General features: G+C 46.1%; 1 protein-coding gene across 1 annotated transcript in view; it reads left to right on the forward strand.

The window, feature by feature from the left end:
- Positions 1-18,104, forward strand: part of FARP1 (FERM, ARH/RhoGEF and pleckstrin domain protein 1) — a 220,885-nt gene that overhangs the window by 169,070 nt on the left and 33,711 nt on the right. Inside the window, exons 12-15 of the mRNA XM_077753961.1 lie at positions 1-112; positions 13,083-13,270; positions 14,372-14,461; positions 15,526-15,659. Coding sequence (XP_077610087.1) covers positions 1-112; positions 13,083-13,270; positions 14,372-14,461; positions 15,526-15,659 — 524 coding nt within the window. The remainder of the gene's footprint in view (positions 113-13,082; positions 13,271-14,371; positions 14,462-15,525; positions 15,660-18,104) is intronic.

Genomic DNA, 18,104 nt, shown 5'->3' on the forward strand with positions numbered 1-18,104 from the left:
GCGGGCGGCGGGGAGGGGGACGGAGCCCCGCGGGCGCCGGCCGACGAAGAGGAGGAGGTCGTTAAGGATAGGACCCAGCAGAGTAAAGCTCAGCCCCCGCAGCCGAGCACAGGTCCAGCATCCAGGGCTGCCAGAGGCAGCAGCACTTCCATTCCTTTCATTGACTGCAGTGACGTAGATAGTGAATCCGACCTGCTCAGGGAGCAAGCGTCCCAGTCCCAAACAAATGACAATTATGAGGGTGATTTGACCAGTGGGGTGTATCTGCTGTCCGGGGATGAGAGGCGGACAGAGGCTAGGCGCAGGGCTTCCCCTCCCTCCGTGAAGTCCTCCCGGCCTCCTTCCAGAGAGTTCCTGGATGATGATTCCGCAGACCTAACCTTTGACGTGAGCGGGAGCCCCCGACTCCCGAGGCATAGCTCCCTCATAGATGAGCTGTTCAGGGGCTCGGGCGGTCGCAGCCCCCCGGCCACCCCTCTGTCTCCCTGTAGCCGACGGTCGAGTCCAAGTAGGAGTTGGGACAGGACTGGGTCTCAGGGCTATGTTTCCGAAAACGGGCCTGACCCAAGAGAGGAGAGCACGGGAGAAGATCCTCTCCCAAGCCAGGGTCCTCCTCATGAAAGCTCGTCCCCCGTCCAGCCAAGGCCGTACTTACGGAGTCTTCCCAGTCGATACAATAAATCAGAGACCGATCCACTCATCCTTAGCCAGGTGGCATCGACCCCAGAGGCAATGGATGGGCTTGGTGGCCGTGGAAAGGGAGGACTGGCCAGCCTGGGTGCTTCAGAAGGTAGAATGCTTGCTAACGGTGCGCCTCAGGTGGGTCCCCCCTCAAAGATCCCTGTTGTGCGGTCAGTGGGTGCCAGCGGCCTGGCAGACCAGCGGGCGCCCCTGCAGGTGACCGAGGGCTCCACCAGCAGCGGATCTGAATCCAGCGATTCAGACTCCGAGATGGTGGCCCACTTGAGCCAGCCGCTCACATTTGGCAACCCAGCCGTGCTGAGCTCCCCTTCCGCGCTGAGAAGTAAGAAGCCCCTGGGTGGCCTTCATGTGAGTGAAGAGGAAGAGGAGGATGAGTGAAGGAGGGCGGGCTTCACGTGTTGGGAATGTGGAGTCTTGAGTCCAGGTTATCCGTGCTAGTGGCTCGTTAATCTTTAATCAACGCTTGTTAGAGGAAGCTTTGGACAGACATGTTTGGATAGGGTGTGCCCGACTCTCTCATCCTTAAGAAAAAATGAAACGTCGCACAGTGGCTTGCTTTCCAAAAAAGGTGAACAAGAGAAACAGTAAGACAGGTAATCAAGAGCTTGTTTCTCTCTCTGATTGAAGGCTAGGGAAGAAATACTTGATTATGGATCTGATCATGTGTATAGTGTGTCATATTTATGCAGAAATTGTGTATGTTGAGTTTGCGTGCAGACCACGCTTCTATCGATTGAATGTTTGGACTGAAGTGTCGCTGAGATCCCAGGAAAGGTGTCGGTTTTACTCCCCCCTCCCCCCCCCATCTTTAAAAGGAGGTGCTGCTTTTCTGAGCCTCAGAAAATGAGGGATTGACAAAATTCAAGACCAAATGTAAGTTGATTGCTGGTTGAGATTAAGTGTCGGTGAAATCTTAGTCAGGAATCATGGATATTTTAATAGGAAGAATGTGGAGTTATTTCTTCTTTCCAGATTTCATATGAAACGATGTAAAAGATGTGAAGTGAAACTGTAATTTACAAGGGATCGCTGGTGTGTTTTGGGTTTGCATCCGTGGGTCAGACCGTTAGCTATGTTTTAAGAAGCTGTAACTCTGGATGTCAGAACTTCTAATTGAAACACAGAAATGCTGTTGAGTGGTGATTCAGGGCAACGTAAGACCCCACAAAAGGCACTGTAGTCCCCAGGCTCGCAAACAAAAGGCCCTCCTTTGAATCATGGGCAGCAGAGAGAAGAATCGTTTTTCTAGAATTGCTTCCCCTTGGTTGGTTAATTGTGTACATTCTTAACATTTGCACTTGTGTGAACAGGGTCTTCTCTTGGGAATAGTGACTTCTAGATGTTTCTATGTGCAGGAAAAAAGTGTACGTAGTGAGAGGTTTGATTTCTTTTTAAATCTTGCCCACCTCTGCCCGTGCCTTTCACTCAGCATTCCTGAATTCAAAGATCAAAGGGTCTCAGCTGCACGTGGGAATCACCGGGGACATTTTAAAAATCAGTGATGCCTGGGCCCTGACCTTAGAAATTTTTATCTAATTGGCCTGGGGTGCCACTGAGTTCCCCAGACGGTTGTGCTGGGCAGTCAGGGTCACTGTTCTGGAATCTAGTAGAATAAGCTTCTGGCTTCCTTGCAGAGTAAGGAAAGCATCACACATGAAATACTTTGAATAATTAGTGCCTGTTCTTTGGTACTTTTCGGTCTTTGGTACTTTTTTTTCAAGAAGAATTGCAGAATCAAATTTTTAGATCCTGTGTCACTACCAAATTATTGGAAAGAGTTTTAACTGTGACCCATCCCTGGCGTGCCACCACACCAACGGCCTTACTAAACCATTGTGTGATGTTGTCATAGGGAGGAGCTAGTACACACACTTAGGAAGCGGGGTAGAATTTGGCAGCCATATGCAACAAACGGAAGTATTGACTGATGCTTTGTGGCTCACCAGTGATTATCGGTCCACATGAATGTTGACAAGTCGATTTTAAAGACTCAAAACTTAATCCATTTCTCTACAAACTTTTTGGGGGTTTTGGGTTTTTTTTTTCCTGCTCATTTGATTCAGTGCATGATTGATGAATCAAACTGAGTATTGGATAGTTTGAAAGATGTTCATTGAAGTAGCCTATTGATGTCGTACTTTAGATTTATGTATTTAACAGAGTCACAGAATTTTAAAACTAGAAGGGACCTTCGAGACCATCTAGGGTAAACCTTTGTTTTTAGGGATGACAAACCTTGTTCTGTCAATGACTTCACGTGGCCCTACAGCTCCTGCATGACAAAGCTAACACTGGAACTTTGACCTCTGGTCTTCAGCTTTAGTCTGTGTGACATCTTGGTGCAATAGAAGCCTTTGGATTCAGTACTTTAATTTTGGAGACGCTTGTACAGATTAAGAATTAAAATCAGATGAGACCAGGGACCATGCAGACGTAGGCACTTACACTCCTTACCTAAAACGTAGGAAGAACCACTTTTTCTAGCGTGGGGTTTTGCACTTAAAACATGTCTTTTGCGTATTTTGTTCTGGACTTAGAAAAAGATGTCAATTTGCTATATAAATATTTAGTCAAATGTGAGTGAGGCAGAGTCACATTTGGAATCCTGTGGTTTATTTGTGAAGGTGATTTGTTCAAATGAGTTTTCTCTTTACTTCTAATTGCACCGCAGTCTGACGAAGGATGAACAAGCGGTGGGTGTGAGCATCCCCAGCATACAGTGTGAACTGTCACACGCAAACCCCCAAAGCAAACATGCTCCAGTCATTACTTTGTTTTGCTTTTTGCTAAAGGAGTGATTTTTTTTTTATCTGAAGTATTTTAAAACCAGCTGATCAATGATCATGTACTCACTCAGTTCTGTATTGACAAACTTTCCACTTTGAGGGTTGCTCATAAACTTTTTCTCTGGTTGGTTTTATACCAGCCAGGCAACTCCATTTCTGCTGCTTGGCCAGTATTTATGAAAGCAGCAATCCCCATGTGATTAATGGTGCTTAAAGGGGAAGGGGTGTGGTTTGTTCAAAAGCCACAGAGCGGAAAGTGCTGAGAATATTCACCAGTTGCCTCTGGGCCAGTTTGCCCTGAACTAAAAGATTCCCAGTATGGGTGGGGGAGCAAATAGAAGCATTCTTTGAGCCCGGTGGAGCCAGAGGTGTGATGTGGTTAGGGAAAGCCTGCAGCCTCCCACCTTCCACACCCGCCTGCCTGTTGTCAGACTCTGGTTCCCCATGTCTTTACCTGGTGCCCGGGGTCTCCCTCTGTGTCAGAGAAGGGCACGTGTACACAGAGTTGAACTGAGAGTGCAACGAGACTAGCAGTGCAGTTGGGTGTAAAGAATTCATTGCAGGTTCCAGAGGGTTTCCCAAGACCTGTCCATCTGTATCTCTAAGATGAGAGCGTAGAGGTCTCCTCTAAGTCAATCAGGAGGTCCCTCTGGGACTTAGGCAGGCAAGAGCTGCTCTGTGAAATGATACCGAAGGCCTTGGATAGAAGACAAATCATATATAGAAACAAATCTCCAAGCCACCCCAGACCTACTCGGGGCCTCCTTGCATTAATATCTTTTGTTAGATGGTATTTCAAAGTATGTAAATTGTAGCCCCCTTTGTGGTTGATTTTTGTTGCTGCTGATTCAGGGCAGAATAAAAAATGCAAGAAATTCTTTAAGCATGAAGAAATGCATTTAATGAGTTTCGGAACTTAAAGTGAACTACCACCCCTCCTTCAACAGGCATCTGTATGCCATTGTCGATATTTTATTAGGTAGGCATTTAATGAAAGGAAGTCTGTGGGCCAGATTCTTCCCCACATATGTGACTCCTATTTGGGAATTTCTCACAGATTTATCGCCACATTGTGCCACGTGGCCTGCACGTACAATGCAAATTGTTCTGATTTTATTCTCAAGAACTTCTTGGAAGATTCAAACCAAGCGATGCTAAAAAAGCCAGGCCCACGAAACTAAAACACAGCCTGAGACTGGAGATTTGCACTAAGTTTACAAAATCTGTTCTGTCCTCAGTTGAATCAGAAACTCAGCCTGCACATTAACCCTGGAATCCTTTCGCTTGTATTGTGAAGAGGTATCCAAAAGAAGGAAAAATTAGTAAGATGAAATTCCTTTCAGATTTTGTTACAGCTTGTGAATGTGCATACAGCTTCCTTTTTGTGTCTGTACTCAGTGTTCACATGCTCTCGGTCTACTTTTTCCACTTGAAATGTTATCCCATATTCGGCACAGAATGGGTCTGGTACAGTTGTTGTGAGTCAACAATTGGCCCAGCCTTAAATTAAGAAATATGGGGGCCCCCTTCACCACTGGGCTTATTCTGAGTTTATTCTATTTTAATCACTCTTTTCTTAGGCCCTTATTCTTATTAGAATTTAAAGAGATCTCAGAGTTGCATTCCTAAGAAAGACTTGCTTTTCTGGATCTTCTCTCTAGTAGTCTGGAAACCTTCCTTCTCTGATAGGAGCTTAGTTACTCCAAGTGATAGGAGCTTAGTTCCTCCAAGACCGGCTGGCCTTCCTCTGGTTTCATGGGATGAGTCCACATCATTGCTGCACACTTTACAGATCAAACTGCCAAAGAATCTTTCTCCGCAATCCCTGCAACGTAGAGCGAGTTTCTTTTGAAACTGCAAGAAGTGAGCGTCTCAGAATCACCCGCTGCTGGTGGCTCTCTGAGGAGCTGTACCTTCAACCACATTAGCCAAACCTACAGGAGCGTCTGGAAGTGGGGATCAGAAACCTCTAGAGCAGAAAGTGATTAACACACTTGACTCTGGCGGCGACATTAGGGAATTTACTGGCACTGCTTTTTCCTTGTTAGTTTAATTCTGTCTGTTTCTGTGGAGCTGAGCAAAATTCAGTACAGGGACATGGGGTCTGTCGTGCATACTTGTGCGGACCTCTGACACTGTTTGCCGGTTTTTAAAATGAAGCCGGGACTCTTAGATCGAAGCAAGCATGCCCCTTAGTGTAGCAGTTCTCTTTTTGTTAATAATAATAATGAAAAGAAAAAAAAAATTGCACTCTGATTTGGCCTTGTGTTGTAGGTATCCAAGATTCAGAGTGGTCTGTTTGCCATTTATTTAGAGCCATCCTTGAAGAGGGCTACTTATTTACTCCCTTGAATCACCTAGAGATTTTCAAATAATTCCCTTATGAACAAAAGTCACACGTGCTGATTTGTATGCTGTACATATGTTTGGGAACTGGTGGGTGGAGTCTTGTTTTGGCCACACACAAAAAAATTTAGTACATCATACCAAAAAACATAATTGACGCTTCTGGCACAAGGAATTTTTTTCTTCTTTTCCCGGGCAAGCAATTAAATATTCCCCTTGTGGAAGCTGGGAAAGAAGCAGGAAATCATTTCCTGAAAGCCTTCAAAATGGAATAGGCTGATTGGTTCAGGATCCTTTCAGTGTGGATTGCAGACACCACAACTGAGCCCAGAAACAGCCTTTGGCATCTCATTGGCCTTGGTGTTTGATAGCAGCTTCTGGGGGAAGGCATCTCCTTTGCATCTTTGTGTGGGCTCTAGATCAGTTCCTCTGGAATATCTTGGGTGCCTTTATCTTTGAGAGTAGGGAGGATCAAAACCCAGCTGTTGACATGACACATATGATCTACACGTGGAGCAGAGAGCCCGTGTGAAAGGCTGACTGCAAGGCTAGTGCCATTAATGCCATCATGGAAATGGCGCTGGAAGGTACTTGAACTTGCTACTGGGCCAGGCGCAGCAGCAGTCTCAGAATATTGGAAAGTAAGTACAGATCACTGCAAAACGCAACACACACCAAGGGCATGGAGGATGGAGTGAGGCCTGCGTGTGTGTTTGTGCACCTGTGTGTGTGTGTTTAGCAAAAAGCATCAAACAGCGATTCATTCTACTTTTGAGTAAGAGGTAGAGGTAGTAAGCGGTATGCGGAGTCTGCAGGCAGAGTTCTGCTTTTTTGTGAATTTGCGTTGTTAACTGGCTCTCAAATAGGAAATAGGAGAAAGTCCAGTGGTGTGACTAGCATGTCGCTAACTCACGGACAAGCTTTTCGGCCCACGAAACTAGGCTAACAACTCCTTTTCCCAGCCCTCGAAGTTCCTTTGTGAAGAAAGCAAGCATTTGCCACTCTGCCTGCAGTGACGGATAGACAGACTGAAGACGGGCCTTCCCTAGTGAAGAACACACGCCTGCCGCTCTTCTCCCAGCCCGCACCTAAATCCAGTCCCTCACGCTCAACCCCCTTTCTGCCTGGAAAGTTGCCGTGAAACCTAACTAACCAGATTTCACCAGCTTGGCCTAGATTATTAATCCAGTTCCCTTCTGCTCTTGCTGTGTGTATATTTAATACTATAGATAAAACACTTCCTTAAAAATTTCTAATACACCAAATTTTAAAACAGAAAAGGCTGGGGATTTCATTCTCATTTTTGTCATTTGTTTAATAAATTCGAGAAGACATTTTTCTGTTGTTCCATTGTATGCACTGTTTTGTCAGCATGTACCTTTCTAGGAGAGAAAGCTTTTTCCCCCAACGGTCTGTCTTGATCCTCAGAGCATGGTGTGCCTTCTGTTCCCTGCATTGTTGGAGCACTGTCTGATGTCTTTTTTTTTTTTTTTTTTTAACACTGCTGAAGACCAGTTTGTACCTGGAATACCCATCTCCTCCGGAATACAGTGATCCTGGTCGCTATAAGCAAGCTTTAGCACGGAACCATGCCGGGTTCTACCCTAGTCCACTGAGGGTGGGGACTAGACGGTGAATGGAAGACTTGATCTCTCTCATTGCACCTTCTAACCAGTCTGCACTTTGCACTGCGGGTACCTGGGGGCAGGGAGGTCTTTGGAAGCCAACAGGATCACTGTAGTTGGGGGGAGAGGTCTCATGGAAACAGAGAGCATCTGTGGCAGTAGCTTACACAGGGGAGCTCCAACACCCAACCACAGGATTGGCCTCACCTTTGGACTGGGAACATCACCTGACACGGGCACCAGAATGCACTTGTTTGGGTGGGCGTGGGGGTGAGGGAGCATGTAGAGAAGACCCCGCCCCATTCCCATTGGCTACTCATTGCCGATAAGCTGTTTTTGGTTTTGAGGTGTCCCCAAAATGTAGGCTCTCACAGATACTGCCTGGTTTCATCTTCTCTCCACGGCCTAAGAGCGCAGCATCTCAATAAAGCATGAATTTATACCACCGGGAAGGGTTCTGGCTTCTCCAATAACAATGAGCTTGGGGGGGTCTTTCAGCATGGAAGGCCAAACTCCTGTAACGGTGTATGCACGATATTAATATCGCTTGTTAATCTGAACTGAAGAGGCTTTTACTTGTCCTAACAGGTATCTTGCTGTAAAAACTGTCAATTGTAACTGTTCTTTCCCCCTGATGGCCGAAGCTCTGTCCCGAGTACGAGATGGTATCTTTCATTGGTACGAAGCACCATGTTCCCCAGCCCGACACTGCCACTGCCTCCGCCACCATGTTTGAACAAAGGGAAATTCTCCTTTCTCTTTTTCCCATAAGGAAGAGCACGCTAGAACATTCTGTCATTCCACCATTGGTAGCATTTCTATCTTTATTTCTCTGCAAGTTGCATTGCTGTTGCGTTTCTGAGTTGCTGGATGATGAACGTTGAGGTGGGTGCTTAGCTGCTTGTAAAGCCTTATTTAAAGGACCTTGGTCTGAGAATAAGCAGCATAGACACACATTGCCCTCAACACCCTCCGTGATCAAGAAGGACAGCACCGCTGTGGTTGGTAATCCTATAAACTAGCTTTCCTTTTGGGACCTTGTGATTGTCATAAAGCCTGGTCAGCTGCTTTCACCTGCTCCCCTGGCGCGGGCCCCAGCTGAGTTCTCATAGAGCAAATCCTGTCCATGCAGGAGACAATCTGTTTTCCAACTCATTACCGACCTTTTTTGATAACTGGCTTTCAGATGCAGGCAACCTCCAGAGAGAATTCATTGTATTCTTTTTTTAGAGAGAGATGATGGAATTAAAAAGAGCCTTTTTAAAGATCCATGAAAACCTACATCTATAATGTATTTCCTACATGTGCCTTTGGAACATATTCTGGGTATGCAGAGAGAAAATCTATATTTTAGAACCAAATACCAGGAGACAAATCATGATAGGTGAGTGGCATGTAGAAGCTCGCCAGGTAACTTTCTTTGGGGGTAATGTGGAAGACTCAGCATAGAGACTTTTAACGTTCTTAAAATTTGGAAAAGAGGAATTGAGAAAGCAATCGGTATTCTCAAATATTTAAGTAACAATCCTGCTGTGGATTACTATTTTTAACACGATTATCAGGTTTCCCAAACACCTTATAGGACAAAGAACTTCTTTAAAAAAGGAGACTACCAGAGGATTGGCCAATTTAAAAAACAGGACAGGTACAACCACGTATTCGAAATGCCATTTTACATTGCTTGAAAAATAGAATAGAAAATTCTGTTTTCTCACACTTATGTGAGTTTGTCCTTAAGCTATGAAACAATCAGAGGAGGTACAGCAGTGCCTGATGCCAAAAAATGGTGGGGGGGGGTGTCAGGCCTCGAGTTTGCCTTGTTGGTCATAGACCACATTCCTGCTACATCTGTACCTGTGACAAGGGGTGGTCAGGAGACGCCACTGTCTGGGCGATGCTGCAGAGGAGGAAAGAATTATGAAATGTATTTTACATTAAAGAGAGAAGGTAAGCAAATTTCTCAGCTGGGTGATAAATTGAATCCATAAATACGACCATGCTAATTTGAAGTTCTGTAATTGTGCCATGAGAATGTGCATACTTAAAAGGATTTTTGAAAGCAATTACCAGAAATGCCTCCCTTGAGAGCAGTATTGATGATGGCATTTCCACTCCACTGGGAGGAGGGGGACATAAGTTCAGCCCTCTTGATACAGATTAATGGTGGCCAGGGAGCCGGGGGGGGGGNAACTGCATGCGTTTAAAAATGCAGGGCAATTTTTCTGGAAATAGGAAAAATAATTTTTAAAAACTCCAAAGCTTCCAGACTTTTGGAGTGTAACTGATCTTTTTCTAGTCTCTTTAAAATTCTTTCCACATTATTGCCTTAATATCCAGGTGCTTTCTCAAAAGATCCCCCCAAATTATTCACCTAGAACCTGTTGCTGAAAGAAGTGACTTTGTGTCAGTTTACCACAGATTTTAAAAAAAGAAAAAAAACATGATAAAACTACCCAGGCGTTAATGAGTTCACGGAGTAGCCGTGAAGATGGGTCACCATTTCCTCTCCTCGTCTCCTGCGGCTGCGCCTTCAAAGCCAGTGACCAGCTGCATGGTTTGGACAGGCTCACTGAGGCTGGAGTGATAAGCGGCCTCGTTTTATCTTACAGAGCAACCGTGTTTGTTTGTTTTTGCAAAATGGACTACACTGAAAATTGGTTACACGTAGTTCCGATAACTGTAACCTGAGACACTGACTTTAAGACCCAGCTCCTCACTTGCCAGAGGGTGGAACTTACCGAGGACACCACTCTGTACAGACAGTTGTGACGGCACTCTGGCTCAGAGTCAAAAAGAGAATTTTAATTTCTCATCAAGCTGCCAAATTCTACTGATTACCCTTATCAGCATATTTCTTTGATTGCCGAATGGTAAATGAGCTGCATACTTTTGTTTGGACCACGTCTCCTATAAATTTTCAAAGTCTGGAATTGTTTCTCTTGCAAAGGGAGAAAGGGGGCTCTTCTCCGTGAACGCAGCTCAAATGAGCAAACTTGAACTTCAGAGTTTGGACCTTTCCCCTCCGTAGAATTGCTGACAGGTTTCTAGACCAGGCTGCTCGGTATTTATTGATTTATTGGTCCTACTGTTAAATACACCCATCAGCCTTCCTTTCTTAGGTCCTTAGAGTAGACACACAGCCAGCTGAAGTAGCCGCTCTGGAAACAGAACCGGGGACCTAACCTTGGTCGTTCCCCGAGTCTGTGTGTTGCACATGCAACGTTGCTGGTCACGCACATCGTTGGGCGACATGAGTTGAATCCAGCAGGTTGTCACCCAGCAACCTGTAGCCGCCCCAGGGCTGTCCCTTCCTCCAACCGGGAAGAACACGGGTTGTCATGAAGTTCACTCCCAGTGCCCCGTTTTCTCAGTCCTTTCTGTGATGAGGTTCAGTGTGCACTCTTCTAGATGGCTGTTTTCTCTGAAAACCTGTCCTGCCTTCTTGGGAGGACAGACCTCTCCTGGAGCCCTGCTCTGTGTTCTGTAGACACGTTCCCCGGGGGATTCACCAGGGCAATAGCTTTTGACCTTGAAGGGTAGAAGTGGTTGCACCTGAGGGTGTTCGCGCATGGGTTTTCTCCCCCGCAGCGAGGTGGTTGGTTTTTCATCTGCTCCTGGATGCTGTCCAAGGGCCCAATTGGTCCTGTTTCCCCACTCGCCATGCCTCCTGCGAGCCAGCCTTCTAACCGCTTCTTTATTCTTGACTCCAACGCTCACTGATGAAGTGAGTGCTTTTTCTGTTCCACGTCACTGCAAAGTCAAGGCCCCGCATGTGCTCACTTAATAACCGCCTCACCTGACCTCACGCACAGCGTGAGAGCTGAAGGTAAGCCCCAAATTTTGCCAGATTATGGTGGACAAATAAAAAGTGATTCTGATACAGTGACTCACAAATGCATGAAATGTTTTGATCTCTAGACAGACTGCCAGAATTTCTCTTTTCTAATTTCCTATTTGTAGTGATGACATTTGCCTTTTTGTGATTTTTTCTTTTAAAGAAGAGAATAGTGTAGTACCTTGAAACACTTGCGATTCTCATTGTTGTCACTATTTCTATTTGACAAGTTCCAATTCTTTCCAAATTATTGTATTCAGTTGTGCACTGGTGTCAATAAAATTGACATTTGTGAAGCAATTTCTGGCCTTTTTCTCCGGGTTTCGCTGGGGCTGGTGGTGTGTGGGGTGAATGGGTCTTTGCCTAACACCAGGACTTCATTTCAGTGATGTGTATAAAAATGCAAGGATTTCAATGGAGGGATTTGTAAAGCGCAAACTTCTTGAATCTGTCTCTTCCTCACGATTTCTAATCTCGTTCCTCAAGGATCGTTGTCCTGACCAGTAGTCAGTAGCAGGATGTCTGCTTTTTGCTGTATTTTTCTGGGTGTGGTGGCTTTTCATGCCTGTGTTAGCAACTCGGCTGGCTGGTCCAGCTGAGACGGGGTGGGGGCTGGTGGTCTTTCATGGTTGGCTCATTCATACTGTGATCAAGTTCACTACCCTCCATTTGAGGCCATCCCATCTTGTAGTTTCAAAGTGAAGGAGTTCAGCGGGAGAGGATAGATGTCAAGAAAACGGGCGATGCCCCAGAAAATTCACCTTTCTCTCCCAGATCCTTGTCGAGTTTCGGAATAGCCATGAGCTGAAACCGCATGTTGGAAAATGAGAAAGCTTTTCCATCGTCTTCCCTCATACTGGTAACAGCCGGGACCGCAGGCTGCTTTAACTTTGTTTAGCCTAGCGCTAGTCCTGACAAACCTGCATTTGAATTATAAATGTGTTAGGTGCAGGCTCTTAGGTCGAAGTATATTTTGACACGTCCCATTTAGCTTCAGCGGGTTGAGGTTTGGATCCTTGCAAAATTCTGTTGGCAAAGAGTTTCGTGCACACACCACATCCTTTGACTTACAACGGGTAATTCTACACTTTCATATGATTTAATGTGTCCTTCTCAGAGGAATCATTACTTACCTGTCACTTTTTGACTCTTAAAGGGGAACCGTGATATTGTACTGACCTCCGGCTTTGCATTTGTAAATGATCACCTTTGCATGTAAATGTGATGCTAGTGTTTCTGTCCCAAGCAGTGAGAGAGACATGGAAGGCCGTCACCAGGTATAATAAGCTTGCTTCTGTTCTCTGTAGAAGGGGGAGTTAGCTGCTTGTCTCCTTTACTTAGCCACACGGTTGTTCCAAAGTGCAGTCCGCCCTGGGTGCATCGGCCACTTAGTTTCCTGTTAGCATTATAGCTCTGTTCTCTAGTCCTTTCTCACGCCTCCTGGTGGTATAGACACTATCTATTCTCGAGCAATTCTTAGAAGCTAAGGCAGTAGTTAGGAGATGAAGATCGTATTTGGGGAGCATACACTATGCTTCTCAACTACTATAACGCCTCCGTAAGCAGAGTTCTCTATCTCACCGTTAATTACATGACTCTGGCTCCACTATATCATTTCATACTGTGGTATCTTTAGCATTAAGGCAGCTGCACCTTACAGAAAATCTAGAAAATAGCGAAGCACGTTAGGATCTAAAGATTTGATATGGGGGAAAATTATAAGGAGAAATCAGGTCCCAGAAGGAATTACTTTTTTTTTTTTCTTTAATACTTCTCCTCCCCAAATAGGCTCCCTGACTGGCAGCCCTCACCTTTCAGAGCTATCCATCAACTCGCAGGGAGGAGCTGTGCCCGCCAACGCCATCTTGTCTCCCAACCTGAGCCCCGACACCAAGCAGGCCTCTCCCTTGGTCAGCCCGCTGCTGAACGACCAGGCGTGCCCACGCACCGACGATGAGGAGGAAGGCCGCAGAAAGGTGCGGGGACCTGCGTGCCCACGCGTGTTGCTTTTTTTTTTTATTCCCATAGTAAACAGCATTTGCCGTTTTAACCATTTTTAAGCGTCCTGCTCAGTGACGTTGGGTACATTCGCAGTGCTGTATAACCATCATCGCTGTCCATTCCCAGAGCTTTGCTGTTGTTCCAGACCGAAACCGCCCCCATTAAACACTAAATCTCCATCCCTCTCTTCCCCAGCCCCTTGGCAACCTCCTTTCTACTTTTTGCACCTATGGATTCAACCACTTGAGTATCTGATACAGGGGGAATCGTACAATATGTGTCCTTCTGTGTCTGGCTTCTTTCACTTGGAGAAATTCATCCATGTTGCGGCACGTGTCAGTTTCCTTTTTAAGGTAGAATTCTCCCCCATCACAGGGGCAGACTGCTTTGTGCTCACGTACCTCTGCTGATGGATGGTTGGGTGGTTCACCAAAATCCTGCTGCTGGAAACGTGGGCACACGGGTCCGTTCGAGTCTCCACGTTCCTTCTTACTGTTAAAAGGGAAAGCAAAACCCATAGCTAGCCCACTGTCGAGAGGTGCCTGCTCACCCGAGCGACGGACTCTGGGGAATCGAGTCCCAGTGGTGTCAGCAGCTGCTTTCACTTCGTCCCCTCAGATCGCCCCCCCTACATACTGTTACAAACACTGTAGCTTCTGTTTCATGAACGCAGACACCACCAGCTCCAGCACCCAGGACAAAGTCCGCTGCAGTTTCTGTTTCTTTTAGTTCCTGGAAGACTGCATTGCTCTGATATTTTACTCGTTGATTCGATTTTTGGATGCCCAAGTTTGAATGGGTAGTTCTCTGCGGTGGCTAACATGCTCGTTGGCGGCCTTTTACTGAGGGTAATGTTTATGTGGAAGGAAATTCTCCCAGGCTCTTTCCTCGTGGAAACCCATTTTCTTCTGCTAGTTCCTCACACAAAAAGGACAAGTAAGAGTTTATTTAGCCTTTAACCCAGTTAATGAAATATCGTAAATTAGCAATGTATCGCTTTAATCAGGACATTCTTAGAGACTTCCACTCAAAGATTATCATTCCGTCTTGTCTTGTTTCTCCCGTGGATTTTGCAGAGATTCCCGACTGACAAGGCATACTTCATCGCTAAGGAAGTCTCCACCACCGAGAGAACATATCTGAAGGATCTTGAGGTCATCACTTCGGTATGTGTAGCATTTCCCCTAAAGCATCTGATTACATGATTTACCTCCACTCATATGCAGCTTTCAGAGAGAAGCTGGATCTAATTAAATGTCAGGTTCTCTGACTCCAATTAAAAGGATTTGGTTCTCTGGGTTATAGAAATTAGACGGTAAGAGTATATTTAATTTGGAACACGCTCTATAGAAAGTTGCATCATCGTGATTTTTAAATGCAAAGAAAGGAAGTTTCTAAAGTGGAGAAAATGAAAATTAAGCATTTTACTGCATGCGCGCACCAGAGCAGAGCGGTTTGTCCGTCATGCCAAGGTAGCTACTTCTGCTTGAGGAGGACCCTAGAGGTGAATAGAAGCCTCATTTTTTATATTTGATAATAAATCGAGCCATGTCAGCCAACCTGACAGGGAACTACCTCTTACTATTTTGATCAGTCCTGTTCAGGCTTGGAAACATGTTCAAAGCATTGCAGATGTCTTCATGGCGCCTGGATTCTGGGGAAGAACTAGACGTTGGAGGCCAGTAGGAATCGGTGGGCTTCTGCGCCTCCCGGGCGTGAATGGTGCCGCTGCCCCACCCCCCCAGCAGGTGCTCAGTAAATGTTGTGGGACAGCCCCACCTCACGAGCAACCGTGTGTGTACAGGCCGTGGCTTTCCCTCTCTGGTGCAGCCTCATTGGCACTCAGCATTTTCACAAAGGAACAAAGACGGATGTTCTAGAAGGACTGAGGCAGAGCAGGTGCAGGAGTCTAAATCTGTGGTTACCCAGTGAGATAGCCAAAGTGGAAGTTTTGGTGGAAGTAGCTGCCCATTTCAGACTTTTCTCCTGGCCTCGACAGCCAATGATTGGTAACAAACTGCAGGAAGCAGTAATAAAGAGATGGGTGCCTTGCACCCTGTGTAATTGAAGACCAGAAAAGCTATTGGCCCAGAAGCCCCTGCGGCTCCTGAGCGCCACGCACAGAGCAGTGAAGGCCTGTGTGCTCGGGCACGCTGGGCCCCCACATTCCTTCTCAAGGATTGCGGTCATTCATCTTTAAGCCTCTCAGGGTGCCTTCCTGTTATTCCAGTGGTTTCAGAGCACAGTCAGCAAAGAGGACGCCATGCCCGAAGCCTTGAAAAGTCTCATATTCCCGAATTTTGAACCTTTGCACAAGTTTCACACAAGCTTTCTCAAGGAGACTGAACAACGACTAGCCCTGTGGTGAGTACAACAATTACGTGTAACAGTTATATTTTGGGGGGCGCCTGGGTGGCTCAGTCAGTTAAGGGTCCGACTCTTGGTTTCGGCTCAGGTCATGATCTAACAGTTTGTGGGATCAAGCCCCACGTCGGGCTCTGGGCTGATAGCTCGGAGCCTGGAGCCTGCTTCGGCTTCTGTGTCTCTGCCTCTCTCTGCCCCTACCCAGCTCATGCTGTCTCTCTTTCTTTCTCTAAAATAAATAAGCAGTAAAATGTTTTTCTTCAAATAAATAACCTTAAAAAATACTACATTTTGTGCCCACACTCTCCTCTTTCTCTCTCTCCCTAATGTTATTTTTGTGTCGCACCTTCTAAGCAGCTATCACAACCAAAGGTAAAGGCGTGAAACTGGCTTGAGATAAGCCAACCCAACTGGGGAATCATAACATGATTTCCCAGTTATGAGCACCTGGGTGGCACAGTCAGTTAAGCGTCCGACTTCAACTCAGGTCACGATCTCACCACTGGTGAGTTCAAGCCCCTCACCAGGTTCTACGCTGACAGCTCAGAGCCTGGAGCCCGCTTCAGATTCTGTGTCTCCCTCTCTGCCCCTCCCCCGCTTGTGTGCTTGCTCGCTTGCTCTCTCTGTCTCTCTCAAAAATAAATAAACTTTAAAAAAAAAAGATTTTCCAGTTAAATTCTATGTGTACTTAGATCTCATCGTGGATTTCCTCCCCTTTGGTTTACAATTCTTCAAAATGCATGTTTTCTTATAATTCAGTGAATATCACAAAATAAAGATAGCGGGAACGTCTGAAAAGCCAGTGAGGGTTTTAAAGAACAGAGGTAAACTGAGGGACTCCCAGGGGTTTGACAGTAGTTCACTGGCACTTGCTTTATAGTGGTTTGTTAGGTGTCTGTACGTCCCTGCAGTTTTCAGTATTCTGTTGCACTGAGTTGAGGAAGTGCTGGAAAAATGTAGAACCCTGTGCACCACTCACATACTTGTCCTCGAATCCTGCATCTAGGAATGTATCTTAAGGATACCTTTATAATCTGAAATGATGTCTGACAGAGATAACCATGTTAGATTGGAAAGATTGATCTAAATGTCCATGAACAGATTGGTTCAAAATACTGTTAAGTCCATTTAATTTTTTTTAATGTTTTATTTATTTCTGAGAGAGAACATGAGCAGGGGAGGGTCAGAGAGAGGGAGATACAGAATCTGAAGCAGGCTCCAGGCTCTGAGCCAGCTGTCAGCCCAGAGCCCGATGTGGGGCTCAAACCCACGAACCGTGAGATCATGACCTGAGCTGAAGCCGGACACTTAACCGACTGAGCCACCCAGGCACCCCTGTTAAGTCCATTTAATACTGAGTAAAACGATAATCTGGGAGAAGGTAGAGGGCGGTGCAAGAAATCAAGAAATACCTCATATGCTGTAGGATGCAAAATCCAGTGTACCCTTCCGTAGAGTAGAACCTTTCTAGAAAGTTCTTAAGTTGTTTTTTTTTAAGACCCTTATATGCTGACTCTTAGGGAGTTGATTGTCTCCTAAACATGCATTTGAAAAATTCCAGGAGAAAATAGCAAAAGCTTTCTGTGCTTTCGGTAGGAGTGGAAGTCGTTGTATACTGTATCCTCACCGTAGCTGAGGATTGGCTTTAAAGTGGTCTCGGGGCATTTAATGGGAGGGAGAGCCCTGAAGGAGCTGCAGATGAGGTGGTCTCGCCCCAGGTGACCCCAGACCATGGGACTCAAGTGTCCGTTGAAGAGGTTCACGGGGCTGCTCTCCAACATGGCGACGTGTGCGTGCTTTAGGATAATTCACGTGCAGTTCTCGTCCTGCCATAGAAGGAGGTGAGGGGCGTTACAAGACCCCCCTCCAGGGAGGAGAGCAGAGCCAGGATTGAGAAACCTCCTCAATGGAAATGGGGAGAGGTTGGAAACCCCACTTTAGAGCCACACTCTAGGTTGGCACTGTGAATGTAAGAGAAAGGCCACTTTTCAAAATTTCAAAAAAGATTCCACAGGATCTAACATCTTATTTGACCTCCCAGAGTCTACCTGGAAACGCTCCGTTGTGTTCTGGCATGTTCTGTTGCCTCCTCATTCGTACAGAGTAAGATGATGCTTTCATAGTGGAGTCAGAGAACTTACAAGTGTCGAGAAATCTGTTTGTTTTTGGGCCAGTGAGATGTGTGTGAAGATAGTCTTAAATTTTCCTGTAGCCTCAGGCGTCCTGAGCAGGTGTCACTATGGCAGCTTCGGTCCACGTGGCAGTTGACCTAAATAACGTTGGGGAGGCCACCCATAGGAAATGTCATCAGCTGTACCTTGGCAGCTCAGCATGGTGGCGTCAGCTAGCTCCGGCCGCCGGAGGGAGCTTCAGGGAGCTGTAGGGGACATTTCATACTAGGAGTAAATGCCACACTCTTGATTTATCTGCGACCATAAATCTTTC

This window comes from Crocuta crocuta, unplaced genomic scaffold (genome assembly GCF_008692635.1).
Source record: "Crocuta crocuta isolate KB4526 unplaced genomic scaffold, BGI_CrCroc_1.0 scaffold31, whole genome shotgun sequence".
Lineage (NCBI taxonomy): Eukaryota > Metazoa > Chordata > Mammalia > Carnivora > Hyaenidae > Crocuta > Crocuta crocuta.